General features: G+C 34.8%; 1 protein-coding gene across 2 annotated transcripts in view; it reads left to right on the top strand.

Annotated features, from left to right (window-relative positions):
- Positions 1 to 17,295, top strand: part of IGF1 (insulin like growth factor 1) — a 53,883-nt gene extending 36,588 nt beyond the window's left edge. For both annotated transcript variants that reach the window (XM_064654828.1, XM_064654827.1), the window contains 2 exons: positions 3,242 to 3,423; positions 9,026 to 17,295. In XM_064654828.1, the coding sequence (XP_064510898.1) occupies positions 3,242 to 3,423; positions 9,026 to 9,085 (242 nt within the window). In that variant the 3' untranslated portion in view covers positions 9,086 to 17,295. The remainder of the gene's footprint in view (positions 1 to 3,241; positions 3,424 to 9,025) is intronic.
- Positions 17,296 to 18,718: the final 1,423 nt, after the last annotated feature.

Genomic DNA, 18,718 nt, shown 5'->3' with positions numbered 1-18,718 from the left:
AATACCAGTTGGTCTAGAAATTACCTTAAGTGCTCAGTTACATCAGTCCCTATGTAGAAGAGCACACAGGCATGTGCTCACTGTTTAACATGTGGATTAGTCCAACACATTATATAGGAGCTTGAACATTTGCCTAGATCTAAATGCATATTTTGGTAATTTGATGAACTGAGACCATCTGATCCTGCAGTCCTTCCAGAAGCAGATGGGCCAAATAATGATAACATCTGTAGAAGTGGTAGTATCTCCTTGTAATTCTTTATATCACCTTTTGCTGTAACAGCATCTTCGTAAGCAGCAGCACTTAAGAGGACAGCAGCAATTTAAAATCTATTGGTTCAAAATTACTTTACATATCAGATACTTCTCAATCATGATTGAGAATCATGATTACTGAAAAAGAATATTTTTTCTATTAATTTGTTCTCTCTGTTGTATAGCACTTTCTATACCACACAGATTTTAAGCATATTTAATTGCTTAGGTCTTTCAAAAACCTTGGGAAACATTTTTTTAAAGAGAAAAAATCTAACTTCACAGGACTAATGCTATCTTTTTATGAAGGATGAGCATTTAGTATGCTATGTGATACATGAATATTTAAGCCTATAAGTTCACAGATGACCACATCAGTGATGTGTTAGTGATTCCATTCCAATGTTGTTACATGTACCATACAGGCTTTTTAAAGGGCTATTAGACATTATATAATCCTTCATAAAATTATTATTCTGTCAGAAAGAAAAGTAACTCATAGATGTTTTTGGTCTGGCTACACTAAAAATGATTTTGAAGTGCACTGAGATTTGCACTAGAAAGATTCCAGGATTTAGGATTTGTATTAACTATTTATGTATATGATAGTGAGGAGAAATGTTGCCACTGAGTACTAAATAAGACAGGCAGTGCTTCAAAGGTTATTAAAGGTACTTTATCAACTCTATAAATTATAAAGGTCCTACACATTTATAAACGGTTAAATTCAGACACTGAAGGGTAAAATAACTTGAACAGAAGCTTTTAGGGTGTATCTGCTTATGAAAAATTGGCAGATTAAGAAAAGAAAGGGAAGCTTTACTGATCAGTTCTTTGTACCTATAGTTCAGCTGGATCTATTGGGAAGAGTTATACCTGCATATCCAGGAACAGAATTTGCCCTACCTTTCTTTAAATGGGAGCAAGACAAAATGAGGCACAGCTCTGGGTATACTGCAAACTAATGACACTCCACACGTTATCTTGACTGCTAAATTTTAAAAGTATTGGGCTAAAACAACTGGATTAACAGAATTCAGAAATAATCTTTAGCAAAAAGCTTGTAATTTATATTATAAGTCAGTGAGGGAAAATAGTTTCAGAAAAAAAACCAAAATGCTACATCTTAATATTTATAATACTTCTCAGTGATACACAACACGCACACAAACAAACCAAAATATTACTGTAATTTGTTCCTGGCTTGCTCTTCTCTTTAGTCTTATGAAACAAATGATTTAGCAGGCAATGTACAATATAGAGGCCCTCAGTGGATTGTAATATACTAAGTAAGCATGTTTTTCTTTTCGTTTAATTTATAGTCCCAGGAAAGAAAAAAAAAAAAGACATTTAAAAACCTGTTGTCTGAGTTTACAAAGCTCATAGGGACAGTTAGTTCTTAGCTAGCTGTATTGCTGGCTAAAATGTGACATAATTTACCACTAGAGGTCTTTTCATTTACTGATGTTCTAAAGCCTCAAGGGTTCTTCATCAATGGGTACATGTTTTAATCACAGGGTACTGCAAAATGCAGTGTCGTCTTTTCAAATTGACAGCTGCAGGACAAGTACCTGGACGTCAACCTGGACTTTGCTGTATAAGCATTTGATGTAATAATTTCCCAAAGAGAAACTGAATTTTTCCCTTTATGTCTTATCTAGCTTGAGTAATTCTTAAAATGTGAACTCCTGCCAAACTCTGTGAATAACAGATTTTTGGTCTCAGTGATAAAACTGAAGGGAAAAAGAAAAAAAAAAGGCAGGAAAAGAAATTGGTAGAGTTGACTGAGTTACTTCATTTTTTGGCTCTTGGTACAATTTTCTTTCCTTTTTTTTTTCCATATTTTTCAGTTCTTAACTAATGTGGATCATTCTGTAAAAGGAAACATTTAATGCTGAAAATGTCAAAACAAAACACTTAATCTTTTCAGAATTTTAGCATGTGAAATCAAATTCTAGCAGAATTTAAAATAGATATAGAAAGTAAGCAGCTACTTACTTTTTGTGAATTTACTGTTCCTTCATTTCTAGTTAGTCATAACAGGGCAAGTACACATCCAATTGGGTTGCATACAAACAAGTCCAGGAAACAGTGGGACTTTAATGTCTGTGTAGTATAGCAGAGAAATTAGCAGTTACTAAGGAAATCATAAACCACTGGGGAAACAAAGACAAAAATATGTGTGTGAGAGTTGTATGAATGAACATGTCGGCCTTTACTGGAGCTGAGTGAAAAAGGGAAAATATTTGCCAATTAAGTAGTTTCTACAGATGCCTGGTGCAAAACACAGGAAAACCATGTTATGTCAGTCCCATTTCCTGTCTTGTACAAATCTATGGAATATAAAATCTTCTGCTTTTATCTGTTCCATCAACCATCTTCCTATTTTTGCTGCATTTCATCCGTTACTTTGTTACCTTATTTCCTGCTTCCCACTAGCTTTTAAGCTTGCAGATCTTACAGCCTGTGCAGTTGTATACAGTATTTGTTTCCCCTTTGGAACACATTCTGGCTTCACATAGTACCTCGGTGCAGCCTTTTTTACTAGGAAATATTTGTCTACAACACAGTCATGATCTATGATCTTTACACATCAGCTACCTCAGCTGGCTCAGCAATCAGTTTTCATCCTAAAGCTTAAGGGCAAATTTCCTTTGTAAATGCCAGATTTCAGATTCCTCCCTCTCCACTTTCAATGCTAAGACAGCTCAGGAACATATTTTAATAATAATTTTCTAAGAATGCATAAATTTGCTCACATGCTTAAATAGTGAACACCCATAGACAGAGATAAAAGGTGGCTGTTTCCAGGAATTTCTTTAAAAGGTGCATCTGAGAACAGGATCTTAGAACAGATACACACAGACAGGCTCTACAATGGTCATTTGTGATTCAGTTAAAATAATGCAACTTGATGATATGACTGCTTCTGAGAGCTTTGCACTTTCTTTCTAATGAAAAAACTTTCCATTTGTGTTTTGAATAGGTAAGCCTACAGGGTATGGATCCAGCAGTAGACGCTTACACCACAAGGGGATAGTGGATGAGTGCTGCTTCCAGAGTTGTGACCTGAGGAGGCTGGAGATGTACTGTGCTCCAATAAAGCCACCTAAATCTGCACGGTCTGTACGTGCTCAGCGCCACACCGATATGCCAAAAGCACAAAAGGTAGGCCAGGCTGGGAAAAATTCACAACTACTAACAAATAAACCAACCAAACCAACAAAATACCAACAAAGAAAACCCTACGTATTTTAGGGAAGGAAAATTCTATCAGGGCTGGTAACATAGAAGACAATTGATGTGTTCTGCCTACTAGATTTAGAGGAGTTTTGAAAAATAGTTTCCATGGTAGGAAATGGTATGTTTCATCTCATCTCTCAGAACACTGAATAAAACATGGAATTGCTAAGCTAGTAGTTGTGAGGCTTTATCCTGCTATAGGGTGGCAAGTGATAAGTAATCACGTCATCCAATCAGAAATAGCACCTAAGACTTCTTTCAAAAGAGAAATCAAACACTGAATGTTTAACAACTTATCTATCCAGAATCTCTTCACTCATCCTTCTCTTTCAGGGAGAGGTAGAGTGAGTGCTTAAGAAGGAAAATATCACTCTTCTGCTATTCATCTTACGTGTAAATGAACAATTTTTTTTCTTTCTTTTCTATTTTGGATTTTTTTTTATTTATCAGAAATAAATTAAATAGATACTCACTGCAATAATTACATACTTCATTTTAAGTACTTAAAGTTTAATACATATATTCTCCAAGCACTTCAAATATTAATTGATATTTTATATATAGTTGTGGAGTTCAGAGTATCCAGATTTTTGTTCCTGTGATACTAGATATACTGTAAATATATGTATCAACACAGCCTATAGTTCAGAAAACCCATCTTAGACTAGGCTACAATGGAGTTCATGTACAACCCTCTCTCCTGTTTGAGTTCTGAACATCTGTTTTACATGTTATTTGTCTTCTGCTCTAAGTCTCTACTGATTTATTTTATTGCTGCTTGACCCTGCCTGTCCTACACATATGTTGGCCCCATTCCTGCAGTTATCTGAAAATTTTTGCTTATAAGAAATGGAACTGCATGAAAACCTAATGTTTCATAGGAAGTAAAGAAACCTGTACTGCATATTAATTTCCTTAATATCATCTTTATGAAAAGAACAACTGCAATCATTCCAGCATCCATTCTTTTCCATAAGTCAATTCACAGAATGGAATCCTTTCACCTCTTCCTCAAGAGTTTTCAAACTTTTAAAGCGGTGTCTGTGTGACATTTCCTGGGAAGTATCACCTTAGTATCTCAAAGGGCACACAGGGCAATGAGTGAAGACTTCTTCAGGTGGAGCTCAACTGTAGACAAGAAAATGCTGTGGTTTATTCCTATCTGGGCACACATAAACTTAAGGCTTGCTGGAAAAGAAGAAAACAGTCTTGGCCAGTAATCTGTGTTCTCCTTCCCATACTTGTTGCTAAGGTGATTGGTAAAACATTCAAGTAAAGGAGACAAGATACCTGCCAGCTCTCTAATGGATCTCCACACCACTTTCCTTGGAGGACTGAGGAATGATGTCATACTTTAGGCAGCCGTGCTCTTCCCAGTTCAAAACTCAAGCAGGAGAACACTTTTCTTGCAAACAGGAAGGACCAGAAAAAAGACCTTGTATCTTCCTCCAGTGTCAGGGGGGATGGTGCTCAAAAGGGGTACTGGATATAGAAAAAAAATAGAGTATGTAACAGTAATTGAGAAAGTCTAGCTGCAGAAGAAATCATCCTGGAAATTAAAAATTGAAAGAATCAAGAGGTGAAAAGGGTAGTAAAAGGACAATGAGGAGCATAAGAAAAGAAAGGGGAGGGAATTAGACCAAAGAAGTTGAGATGCAAAATATTGAAAAACTGAATGAACCAAGGTGCATCTTACAGAAAATATGAGATTTTGAGAAAAAGGGAGAAAAAATAAAATTAGAGAAAAATTAACATTAAACAAAACAACACCTTTAGAGAAACTGTATGTGAAAAGGAGGAGAAAGTTGAACAGAAGAAAAAAAGTCATAAATGCTTCTTGATAGGAACTTGGCAATAAAATAACAGAAATCTGATGAGGAAAACAAACTGAAATTTTCATTATTATTTGTGGATGGAGAAAATTAGTTTGAGGAAACAAAAATGCAGAAGTAGTAGGAGAAACTATTATTCATATTTTTGATAGATAATAGGAAAATACAGAGAATGGAAGATAAGCAGAATTCATTAGGAAAAAGTCAGGTACATATTCTCATGTAATTTTTTTTCTTTCTCTTTTCTCTTTGCAGTCAGTTGTATATGCCTCCATTAAGAAAGGCAATTATGTTCATACTTTCTTTAAATAGTCTCTCCCAATATGAATGTATTTAGCTAGTTCATAGTGTTGATATGTCACTGATTTTAATTAAAAAATAGTTATGTTAAAGTCAAATTATTTTTCAGTTAAGCAATTTTTTTCTGTTTTGGAATATTTTTCTCTCTTAATATTACATGTTATACATGAGATATATATCTTATACATAGAAAATGAATATATGTATGTGAGATAATATAATATGACCTTTTTAAAATTTTCTTATTAAATGCAAGATTTAAGGTAGGATTAAGTGAAATATATATTGTGCAGTTACTCTCAGACTTCACAGACAACCAGTTTCTTATGCCTTTCATATATCTGATATAGTCTTTATTTAGCATCTCCTCATAACTTTCTAAATGACAAATCCAGGATTTGGGGTTTGGGTTAAGCAGAGCAACGGTTTCACCTTTTTACACTAAGTTTATATTTAGACTTTTAAAGTGCAAAACAAGAGCAAGAAGGGAAGTTAAAGTCCTGTGTTTCATGTCATGGTCCCATCTAGTTTTCCTTCCATTCATCTTTCTCTTCTGAAAAATGATAATAAAAGTTTACTCAAAAAGTGAACTAACTATTAACAGCAATTTGGAAAATTAGTGAGTAGAACTTTGAAAAACAACTCTCCTAGCAAAGAAGTAACTGAGCAATTTCCACAACTGTATATGTGAGGGAAGACTGTGACCTTTCTAAATGAAACAGTGTCACAGAACCAATGTCACAAAGTTCTTATTCATTTACCTTGAAAATTACTACATAAATGTGAATACTGATAAGGCTGATTTTAAAAATTAATAAAAGAGAATCATACAGTCACTTAGGTTGGAAAAGACCTCTAGGATCATTGAGTTCATTAACCCAGCACTACCAACTCCACCACTAAACCGTGTCTCTAAGTGCCACATCTACACATCTTTTAAATACCTGCACAACTTCCTTAGGCAGCCTGTTTCAGTGCTTGACAACCTTTTCTGTGAAGAAATTTTTCCTATCATCCAATCTAAGCCATTCCCGGCACAACTTGAACTTGTTCATGAAGACAGTGCCATGTCATCCCCCTTCATCCTAAGCAAAAGGAGAAAAGAGGTGCACATCTGGATATAATTTTGTTCTTCCTCTGATTTTCAGTCCTTATTCTTCTTTAGGCCCACATGTGAAAAATACACATGAATATATATACCAACAAAGTATGAATAGGAAGCAGATTTTCCCAAAAATACTTTTCCGACTTTGTCTAATCTTCAAAATTTAAATAAATACTGAGTGAGACTAAGAGAGAAAGAGAAAAGATATTAATATTTTTCATTTAAGAAAATGCCTTTAGGAAAGCAGAAAAAGTATTGCATTATTTCTCATTAATTTTTCTAAGACTGGTAGATTCTTTCGTAATTGGCTGAGTATCAATTCAGAGATACATTTACAGGCCAAAGTATGCACAATGGCACCAACCCTAATTTCTGTTGCAGCCATGCCACATTACTAAGCCAATGAGGGAACTTTTTGGTGTAACAGATAGAAGGACTTGGACTCTTCAGAGAATTATTTTCTCCCATTGCTTACTTTCCAGCCCTGTTTTTATATTACTGATCACACTGCCCACAGAACTGAAAAGATTTCAAAGAGCCCCCAGAGAGCTCATAGCTAAGGTATCGTGCCTGTTACTACAAACACTAGACTTTCCATTTATTACCAGTAGAGCAAGAGAATTTTCAATGCCAACATGAGGTTTGCATGTCTGTCCTAATAGGATAAGAATGTTGCTGCATGCTTCCCGACATCCTTCCATCTCAGTTAAATGACCATTACCACGACTGAGGTAGTTGTTATCCTTTTGTCTTTTCTCCAAAGATCCATGCTATAGGTGAAGGGTTAGAAGTCTGTGCTTCTCTTTTCATGAGCTGATTTATATAAAGTTCACATTTTGCATCTCTCATCTTAAAATGGTGATTTTATTCATCTGTGTCTGAATATCAGCTCAGAGGATCTGACAATAAAACAAGCATCACAGATGCAATTTTATCTCTAACTACCTTTTCCTCAAAGACTTGAGAAGTGAGGCAAACTTTGATATACCAGTACAAACACAGGTCTGAGAATCTGATTCAAGCATTCACAACCTTGTTTTTTGTTCTGTTTTGTTTTTCCCAACACTCTCAGCATTGCATACATGAAATGTTATGCGGGTCAAAGCATTTTCTGGCATGCATGTTACTGCTGCTACCACCAGTGGCACTTATTTGTAGTTATTCATCAAAATGCTGAATCTGGAGAAGAAAATGTTCTAAAAGTAACCTGCCATCTTCCTTCAATTTCAAAACTAGTTTGTGTATCATGACAGCTTTTTCTTTACCTACATGTCAGCATTAAAAGCTATAACTGAAACCCTGCTGCATCTTAGTATCTGCTTTATTTGGTTGATAAAGCCATTTTAAAGTCAGACAACAGCAGTAGTGGAGATAATTTATATTTTCAATTGAGAAAAATATAGGTAATTTTCAATCTAAATACATTTTGAAAGTCACTGCAATGCAAAATGGCTGTTCTTTCATTATAAGACTCTCACTGTCCATTTTATAGAACATGAGTTTTCAGTCCTTAAGAATGGATGACTTTTTGCAAATATAATGTAACATATAACTTTTCCTATATTCTGGTAAACTATCTTCAAAGAGGAGCACCTAGGGTCAGCACTGAGGAGAATATTTTATTTTGTTGCCGTGCAGAAAAAAGCTGGGCAGATGAGTAAAGAAATTCCCATTTTCCTAGTTCATTGTAACTGATCTAAGCATTTGCAGAATAAGGCAGGATCCTTCATATTGGCAGACTCCTGTGAAACGCTACAATGATGATTTTCATGAAAATCAGTGAAAGTTGAAGGGCTGACCCAGAATGAGTACTTAAGGATGAAAACTAACATACAACTTAGGGAAAACTAAAGATAGCAAAGGTAGTTTTGCAAAAGCTGGAACAGAAATAGGCAACGAAAAGCAGAAAATATGTTAATGTATGGATAAACAGAATTCTGTTGACATTTCTGATTCCGTATTTGTTTGATGCTAAGGAAGCCATTCTACAGCAATATTAGCAAGACTGGATGAAGACAAGCCAAGATCAACAGTGACAGCAATCATTTATGTCTAAGAGAACTGGAAATTTAGGGTAGAGAAGTTCTGTATTGTTAAGTGCCCTGTAGATAATTGAACTACTGATTAAAGCGCAAGAGAAGGTTCTCCATAGACTATTCCTTGTGAACTGGCAGAAGGGGGTCTAACAATTCCAGCATTCTGGGTAACTGTTTCCCCACTATTATAAGTTTAGTGGTCATACAAAGTATTGAAACCTATCTGTAATAATTTTTTCTTTCTAAATCCCCAGGAAGTGCATTTGAAGAATACAAGTAGAGGGAACACAGGAAACAGAAACTACAGAATGTAAGAACATGCCATCCACAAGAATGAAGAATGAATGTGCCATCTGCAGGATACTTTGCTGTAAATAAATTATTTGTTAAACATTGGAAGACTTAAAAAAACCTTTGTTTTAAAAAGCTTGATGCAATCTCAACCAATGGGCATTCTCCCAGTGAACAATGCAACTAAACATTCCAATATTAAGTCTTTAGAGAACAGAACATTTTAACCAGCCCAGAGCTAAAATTTCTGTGGTTGATATATTACTGTTTGTTAACCTTTTTTAAATGTCCTGCACAAAAACTCTTAAAGTTCTGTGCCCCTCAAATGCCTACAAATTTATGGGCCTTTGACGGATCCAATTGCACTAAATTAACCTATGAACATTGGCTGCTGGAGTCATTCATCAGCCTTGTCTAAGTGGTGGTTTTTTTATTTGCACTTCTATACAAGCAACAGGCTGTTTGTTTTACAGTGTCTGATAACATTGTTTGTCTACCCCTTCGTATTTGCACAGTTTGACATTCCCAGTAACAGCAGCAGTAAGGTAACATATACAGTTTTAAACATCCATTAATTCCATCTGTGGCATTTCAACAGAATATGGGTTATAGATGCATTTGTTTTAAGACAGTTTTTTTCTTCCTTCTCTTGCAAACATGCAATTTATTGCAATTTGTGAGACAAAAGATTTTTTTAAAGCAGTTAAAGCATACATAGGCTCTCAAACCAGTAATGATTCTTCCAGGTAATTATTTTGCAACAGTATAGGTAACTTCTTTCTTCCTCCATATAATGCAGTATGTAAAATTTAGCATATCAATAATACACATATATCAAACAGTATGTAAAAATCTCTGTTTTATAGTACAACGGTGCTATTTTATAGTTTGTTACATGAAAGGGTCTGGCCAAAACGGTAATAGGTAAGAGCAAATGTGGAAGGACAAAGCCAAAGATTAAATGACAAAATAGTCTCAAAACTATTCAGCTTAAATCAACTGAAATGGCTTCAGATTTCAAGATGGTAATAACTTTCCCATCTCCAAAAGGATATTCACATACTTGTTTCCTTTTAGATGTTTCAATGGTGGTGTTCTCACCTATGGTTATGTGGAACACAAATTCATAGATGTCTAGGCCCAGAGAAAACAATTTGAAAAACAGCTCTCAAATGACTTCAAAAGGTAGTCCATCAGTACCTAAATCTTCCAGAAATATCATCATTCTATTCAAACATAATAGAAAGGTACTCAAGTTCCCCTCCATTTTAATTCTTTCCACAATCAGATGTGACCTAACTGACCGTTTATTGGGCTTCTGCATCTATCTGTAAATCAGAAAATCTGATCTAATCACCAAATTACAGTGTAGAAAGAGTCCTCAAGAAGAGATTAACCATAAAATCCTTACATCCTTACTTACAATCCCCTGTTACATAACTTTGATAGGCACTGCACTGGTTCTACCTTTAATAACACTGTGTCCTATGCTCCATTTTTTTACATCAACTGAGAGCCAGATTGGCCATGCAGTGAAGGTAGCCAGCAGTGACCAAGGTGAGCAATAAACTTCTCTGTGAGAGAAGGGAAGACTAGATGGGTGGGGGGAGGGGGACTGGGGGGAATGCACTGTTCCACCCTGTCCAAGAACTCCAAAGTTGTTCCACTCGACTTCTTCCCCTCACCTCCCTACAGGAGGTAAGCTCAGGCATGGGATGATGCATCTCTTGGTCAGGCCCAAAGGGAGCCTGGACAATACTGTTTGAAGGGAGCAGTTAGGGAGATGTTAGATTAGACCTACAAAGGAAGGATCCCTTTTCAAAGGCTCAAATCTGCCTTCCTTTCTACCACATCCAGGGGAGTAGATAACTGAAGTATTGACTAAAACACAAGAAAAGGTTCTCTGCAGACTGCATATATACAGCTCCTCAATAGCTCCTTGTGAAACAAGGTAGGTCTTAAAAGTCTAACAAATTATTATAGTTCCTTTTTATTCCCATAGAAAATTTGTGGTTTGTATTTTTAACAAGTGCAATGTATTCCTATGCAATTCTTTAAACCCTCCGCTTTCTGTGAGATGGATGTCTACATGCACAATAAGCTGCCATAGCAATGTAAAAGTAGAACAGTAAATGAATAAAAAGAATATGTCACAGCTGACACTGACTGAGATAGTTATGTTGAAAAAGGAAGAAAGTAAAGAGAAACAGGTGTGAAAACTAACCTAAATTATTCACCACCAATTCAATAAACAGAGTTAGGAATTCTGATACCTGCCACAGCATCTATAAGCATTTTTTTGACGGGGGGATGGAGAGGGAAGTACTTTTACTTTAATGGCTGTAACAATTCTGAAATACAGTCTAAGAATAAGCATTATTTTGATGTCACAGACTTAATACATATTTCTATTTCATGTCCCATGATTCTTTCTGTCTCCTATATCCTCTGAAGTTCTAAAGGGAGGAAAGAAGAAAGATGTGAATGTAAAAAGCAATTTGCAGATAGCTGTGGTGGCAAGTTTCTTTGCAGATAACTCTTTTACTGATGCACTGTTAACACAACTGAATAACTATACATCATTTTGCATCAATTCCTGTGAATTAATTCAAATTTTTTGTCTTATCTTGAGATTCACACACATTCATGCCACCATATTTCTCCTTTTGAGAAATTATAATTAGAAAATGTCACTCAGACACAGCAATATCTAACATCACAACCTGACAACTGTCTAAACAAATTAGAACAATTCTTAGAAGAAACTAAAATAAATAATGAATAGCTACAAACTTCAAAGGCAACACTTTGCTTTACTAGTGAATAAATGGTATCACAAAATGGAAAGTAGCTCCAGCCCCACAGAGGTGAGAAATGCATGGATGGGAAATGCATTTTGTACAAGAAATATCCAGTCATATGGCCAGGAGCACATGATATACCAGTTAGTGTGAAAGATAAAGGGCTGTATTAGCTTAATAATCTTAATAAATCCTCTACTTAAAGAAGTTGAAGCATGAGCCAAAACATCTCCCTCCCAAAAGTACAAAGCAGTCTGACTTGAAAAACTTCTAATTAGAGAAATTGAAAGGTTCAGCTGGATTTTCAAAAGCACTCCAGATATTTAGGAACAGGGCTGCCACTGGATGCCATGGATTCTCATAAATCACTTAAATGGTACAGAAAGGCCCACTCCCCATCCTTCCCTATCATCTAAGCCACATGAGAGAGGTAACAGATTTTTGCATTCTAGAATAGACTTAAAACTCCAGTTACTACATAGAATGTCACTGAAATGCAGAAGAAAAAAAAGTTAATTAAGCCTTGTTGTTTTCAGTCAGTTCAAAAACCACTGCAGATTTAAAACCATTGAAGTTAATACATCTCTTTCATCAAGGCAGCAAAATTTGAGCCTCATCGCCATAGTAAATGCAATTAATCATTAAGAGTTTAAATAGAAAATGAATTAATTCTTTATTTTGCTCAAAATGTACTTACAAACCTACACATATTTCTGTGATAGACTTGTATGAGGCTCATTTGTGCCATTCAGTCGAGAGAAGAAAATCAAACTATGGGTTATTGCATCCAGTCCTTGTAGAGACATCAAAATAGGTCCCTTTTTTCCAAGGCAGCTTACAGTGTCAATTCCTTTCATAAGGTTAAAGGGTAAAATTAGTGGTGGACTTTCTTTCTAGAGGTGAATTTCATACACAGTTAGTAGCTATGTTCAGTTGCCACGTGAGCTTGTTGTTCCCTCAGTATCAATGGTTAAAATTGATTAATGAGGACTTTAGGCCAAGCACTGTGTCTTCTTGGCTCTCCATTTAATAATCAAGTGCAGGAAATGACAAGATCAGAAAAGCGTACACATATTTGCTTTACCTGTTACTGATTTGGCCAACAATGCCAAAGTGGTGCTATTGTTTTGTTTAAGAAAGTACTTGACTAAAATATAAAAGAAAGCATAAATATTTTTTTAATGTATGAAAATGACAATTATATAGGTATGGTTATTAAAATAGAAATAAAATTAGCCATAACTTTTCAACTTTTTGTCACTCAGAAAACGGCAAAAAAAATCTTGTATCAATGGAGGTGGGCAGGAACAAGAGTCAAAATGCCCCAAAAATTCATAGACTTTAAATGCAATTCTGAATCCTTATTACAAGTAAGCAATACAGATAAAGAAAAGCATCAGAAGTCAGGGAACAATGGATATGACTGAAAGCCTGTACAGATCAATGAGAGTCCTGTATCATACCAGAGATTTTTAAGCCACACTCTAGCCTGAAATCAGTGGAGAGTTTGGCTTAGTCAGTGGCATGATATGATCAAGATTTTCATTGAGAATATATTTTAATTTTTACCTGATTACTTTCTCACTCATGGCATGCCCCCTGAAAGTTAATGTTCTTAAAAAAAGCCCCAAAAGGCACAAACACATCTGATTTTAAAAGGGAATAATAATAATAATAAAGAAAGTATTCCTAACAGGAAATCGATGCTTTTTTTTAATTCTCACTAGTTTAAATTGTGAAAAAAAGTTGAAATATATGGCTAAGAGTCTGTGAATTTTTTTTTTATTACTTTATGTGGTCACTATGAACATCCTAATGTGCAAAATTTCACATTTCATTGCTTTGTTTTGAAATTATGGTAAGTTAAGCCCAAATAGAGATTCTTGGAACCTATAGGCCAGATAGAATACTTATGTTCTGATGAAGGTATAATCAATATATTTAAATTGTTTTATTTTTAGTCTGAAAAGGAATAGTAATAATTTATTTGGGGACTCTACCTATACTGGTCCCTCTTTTAAGGATACTGTTCAGTGCAAATAAGTCTTCCAAACACCCAACTTCTATTCAAACCCAATATTTATTCCTCCCTCCCCCCAGCAAACCTAGTTAAAACACTATTGCAACATAATTTTATTGTTTGTCTCTTTGTTTGGGGGGGTTGTTTTGTTTTGACTCACTTTGTTTTGATTCCGTGGGGAGGGGTAAGGAGGAGGAGATGAGGCTTTCAAGTGATTGAGATTTTTTTTCCTCTCGGGCACAATCCACGTAAAATAAAGAATTTTTCTTAATGAGGTTAAAAATTATCTAATTTGTGTGTGGAAGTACCATTAAGTAAAACAACTTAAGACTAAAGTTATCTTGAAAGAAGGAAAAAAAAATTAACACAAAGTTTTTACCCATTCTAATCCTACACTATACATTTTGCTTCTCACAGCATTGGAATATTCTACTGGACTATAAGTGTCCGAACACACAGTATCTGATATATATAAACTTTTGATATTTTACATGAAGGGTGTTATGGGAATGTCTGAAGCTTGATTACATGTAGTACAGTATAGAGATACCATTCTAGCAGAAACCAAAATGAGGACCTCCCTGATGCTTACATTAGGAAATCTTATACTAGTTGCATAAAGGGTGTGTGTATATGTGTATATATATATACACACATATATAGACATATGTATATATGTGTGTATATATGCATATTGTTATAATGTGTGCATGTCTATGTGCATGTGTGTGTGCACGTGTATAGTACGCTTTTCTTCTTTTTCCTGTCAAGTAAAATTTAAAATTTTTGCTTTTTACTCTTCAGATCTCATGGATTATATTCAGTAATCCAACTGGAATCTAATTTTAGAAGAACATTGTATAATATGGGTGCCACAATTTAGATCCTGTCTTTGTTTTTCACACCTAAAGAAATTACCTGATATTTAAACCATAAGACACTTCTTTGCTGTCATCAGGCAAACATATTTATCTGTTTAAATACAGATATAAAATACTAACTCTGAGAGCCATATTATGAAAACATAAATTAAATTTTTATCTTTTATTTCATTTTTCTCCAAATTACTTCTGTTAAGTGAGATTTTTAAGTGTAAGCATCTCTTCAAAGCAAGAATAATGGGTAATACAAACAGAGCAGAATGAAAATTTCTGACATCACCTCAACTATTAATTTGTTAATTATATGGTTTTTGTAAGAATAATTCATGTCTCTCTACAGCACTCTTAACTCTTTCAGAAGTGGAAAAGACTTAGCACTGTAAATTCTTATATCCCAAATTATTTATAATAATTCTTGATTTTCTGTGCTCTTCAGTAACATTTTATTTTGCCAGTTTGGCTCACTTAAGTCATAAAAAGCATCAACATGATACTTCTGCTGCTAAACATTCTTTCCCACAAGAATTTAACATACTTACATCCACCTGAAATATTTACATATTCACACTTGATTGATGCTCTTAAGAAACAAAACAAATACAGTTGGTATTTTAAAGGTATGAACCATTTTTTAACTAAATCAAAGACATTGCATCTTATTGTATTTTCCATTTATTAGTATCATCTCGTTCCTCTAAAGCAACAACAAAATACCTACAGAACAAAAAGGACTCTATCATGACGGATAGGATCATTCTTCATGTACTCATGTTAAAGAAAAAGGTTTAACCAGATAACTATATATACAACTGATTAAATGAAATTCATATTTTTAGTGAAATATTTAACGTTGTAAATTTTAAAATCGAAAAAAAGCTCACTTTAACAATAGTCAAAGACAAAGGATCCAAGACCAACAGACTGAAGTGTTACCAATAAAGAGGTGTAATTTCCTTATTTTGTGCACAGAGATGAATTCTAGCTTAATTTTTTTTCAGTTTAGAATTCCAAATGAAATTGATATAAATACTGCATAAGAATTACGATACTCTATTATTTCCACTGAGAGACAAGTTCAAATAAAGCACATGCAAATGACACTGCATGATACAGTATATAAATCATACTTTTTCATTTATTACAATTTCTAAGGAATTAGTTCAACAGAATTCTATAGAAATTCTTTGCACTGTGAAAAAATAATTGTCAAAAGTGTATAATGATAATAGTTGCCTGATTAAACTAAACCTCATCAAACATGAGTCATAAAATGCTCCACTGAAAGCATCAGAACAGCTTTACCTGTACTCTGGCACTTCACGTTGCATTTACCAAAATGTGATGGTTCTGTTTCAGAGTTTCTTAATCCTTGGAGTCTTTGGGTTGAATATTAAACATATTTTTCAAACCTAAGGATTTTAGGAAACAAAGTTAAAGTAGAAGAAGCAGCACCACCTGCTGCCAATAGTCATGGTGTGACTCTTGGGCATGGTCCTGTGCAGGGCTACGAGTTGGACTTTGAACCTTGTGGGTCCCTTCCAACTCAACATATTCTGTGATTCGGGGATCAAATCATATATGATCTTTCTCTCTTTCAAAAGTATCCGCAAAGCCACTCAGAGTGCTAAATGAAGAGATCAATAGCACTTGGTTTTCAGGAGGACAGCCTTTCCAATAGGAATAACTATCCCCCTTTTCTTCAGTGTTGTAGTTCAATTGATATCCTGACTAATACTGGGGTTCCGTAATGCAAAGCATGAATGTGGATACATGAATTTCTGATTTCACTACTGAATAATGCTACTATTAACATTTCAAGTCATTATAACCAAACAGTGACAAGTGTTAAATGTTCATTTGCTAAAAACCATTTAAACTCTCTATTAAAGTTCTAACTGGATTTATTCTTTCTTTTTTATTTTCTTGTGCTTACTCATAATACAATGTCACTACTTGATGACAAATAATATTTCATACTGTGTATGTAACATCATTGTGTTGCAGAATCCCCCAAATACCTCAACAATGTCTTTGTTGCGCTATTCTCCCCATTTAGCACTTATAAGCTTTTCTAGTAACAACCAATAAATCAAAAAAATGGAGCTGATATGTACAAATATAAAAAAAATTCAAGAAGTTTTGATAGTTTGCAGTTCATGTAATGCCATCTTGACCATTCTCTTCCCCTCTCTCTATGAGCTGTCTAGAACAGTAAACTTTGCTCCATAAATAATAGTGTATTCATGCTTTTAAAGGCTTTTATATGCATTTATGGTAGGTAAAGGTTGGAAGAGGTAGTTGACTGATTTTCACTTTTATCTACTTTGATTTCAGTAAAGGGCTTTGTCACTCTGTATACATAAAGGCTAATGCACCCTTTGGTTTGTAGAATGTACTGAAATGTTTGCAACCCTCTTGGTATCAGGTCCAAAATGTGAAGCATTACTGTTAAGAGGGTATCTTTCTAATGTATTTGTATGTATAGTTTACACCTCTGTGAGGTCTAATAAAGGATTATGGTTAATAAAAAATGCGTTGAAAATTCCTCATCCATATAGATTTTGCAGCAATTTGCATTCTTCCTTTCTCTTCCCTGGCAATACATTTCAATTCTCAGAAGATACCAAAATCAGGACATACCTTAACAGGATGAGCAGGCTTCATTCATCCTAAAGTACAACTGACATAAAAAGTTAACTAGAGGCTCCAGAGCCTCAATGAAATGAAGTATCAGCAGATGAAATTATGGAACCTATAGATAAAATTAATAGAAATGAATGACCAAGAGCCAACTGTATTCACCCCCAGGTGAAGATAACTGAACTCTGGTATACAGCCACTCACTCAAAAGCTCCTTGCTAAATTAGAACTAGATGGTAGCTAGTGTATACAGACTATTTCAAAAATATTCAAGGAACAATGAAGGAACTACAAACTGCTATGCCTTGTATCTCTTCTATTCTGTTTTCAAGAACAGAATATGTGGGTATGTGAATAAATATTATATGACAAATATGGTATCTTGCAGGAAAAGGAGGATGGCTGTTGTGAAGTCAAGCCTCAGAAAAGTGTTGGGAGTTCTCTAGAAGAAGGGATAAGGACATAGTCAAGGAAGATCAGGGTGATCCTAAATTTCCTAAATTTTTGCAAATTAGGTCCCTCACCCAAAGTTCTTTCAAAAACTAAACTATCAAAGAATGAGAGGCAAGTTCTTCATACTTGCCACACTGCTGATTGAAAAGCAGAAGAGAAAAATCAGCAAGAATGGCCAGTTGATAGTGGAGGGGCACTGTATGTGAAATCTTGTTACAATCTGTTCTAGCACCTATACTGTTCAACCTTTTCCTAAATGAGCAGGAGAAGGAGTGGAAGGTAAGAGCAACCAAGTTTATAGGTGATATTAAGGCAATCAGAGGCTTGAGGACAGCCTTACCACTGAAAAAATGGAAAAAAAAAGGTATCTGGCTGAGGAAGCCCCTAAATTGTACATCAGTGGAGGGTAGGAGTCTTATTACATGTTACTTTGTTTTAGCATTGTCCCTTAGATATTGATTTTGGCTATAGGGCAAAACAGTTTCCTGGACTGGTTTCCCTAACTTATCTTTACGCTGACTTCTTGTGTTTTTATCCTGCTGGCACAGTAGACCTTCTAGACTCTAAATGCACAATCTCTAAGTGCACAATCCCTGAAGCAATATCCTTCACACAAATTTCTCTGTATTTAAATATTCAGAGGCAACAATGTGTAAACCCACACCATCTTACTATAATACTTGAGCAATTTATGGAGATTTCAGTTTAAAAATAATCACTCAAAAATAGTAGACAGATTTTCATTCTTACTTTCTTATGATGAGATGCAATTAACAGAGACCACAACTTGTGGTTTTGGCAATGTGGCCAAGGAAAATTTAAAAAATCCATTAATTTGTAATCTTAATCACCATTTTAAAA

Source organism: Pseudopipra pipra, chromosome 5, assembly GCF_036250125.1.
Source record: "Pseudopipra pipra isolate bDixPip1 chromosome 5, bDixPip1.hap1, whole genome shotgun sequence".
In the NCBI taxonomy this organism is placed as follows: domain Eukaryota; kingdom Metazoa; phylum Chordata; class Aves; order Passeriformes; family Pipridae; genus Pseudopipra; species Pseudopipra pipra.
This window is presented reverse-complemented; position numbering and strand designations above follow the sequence as displayed.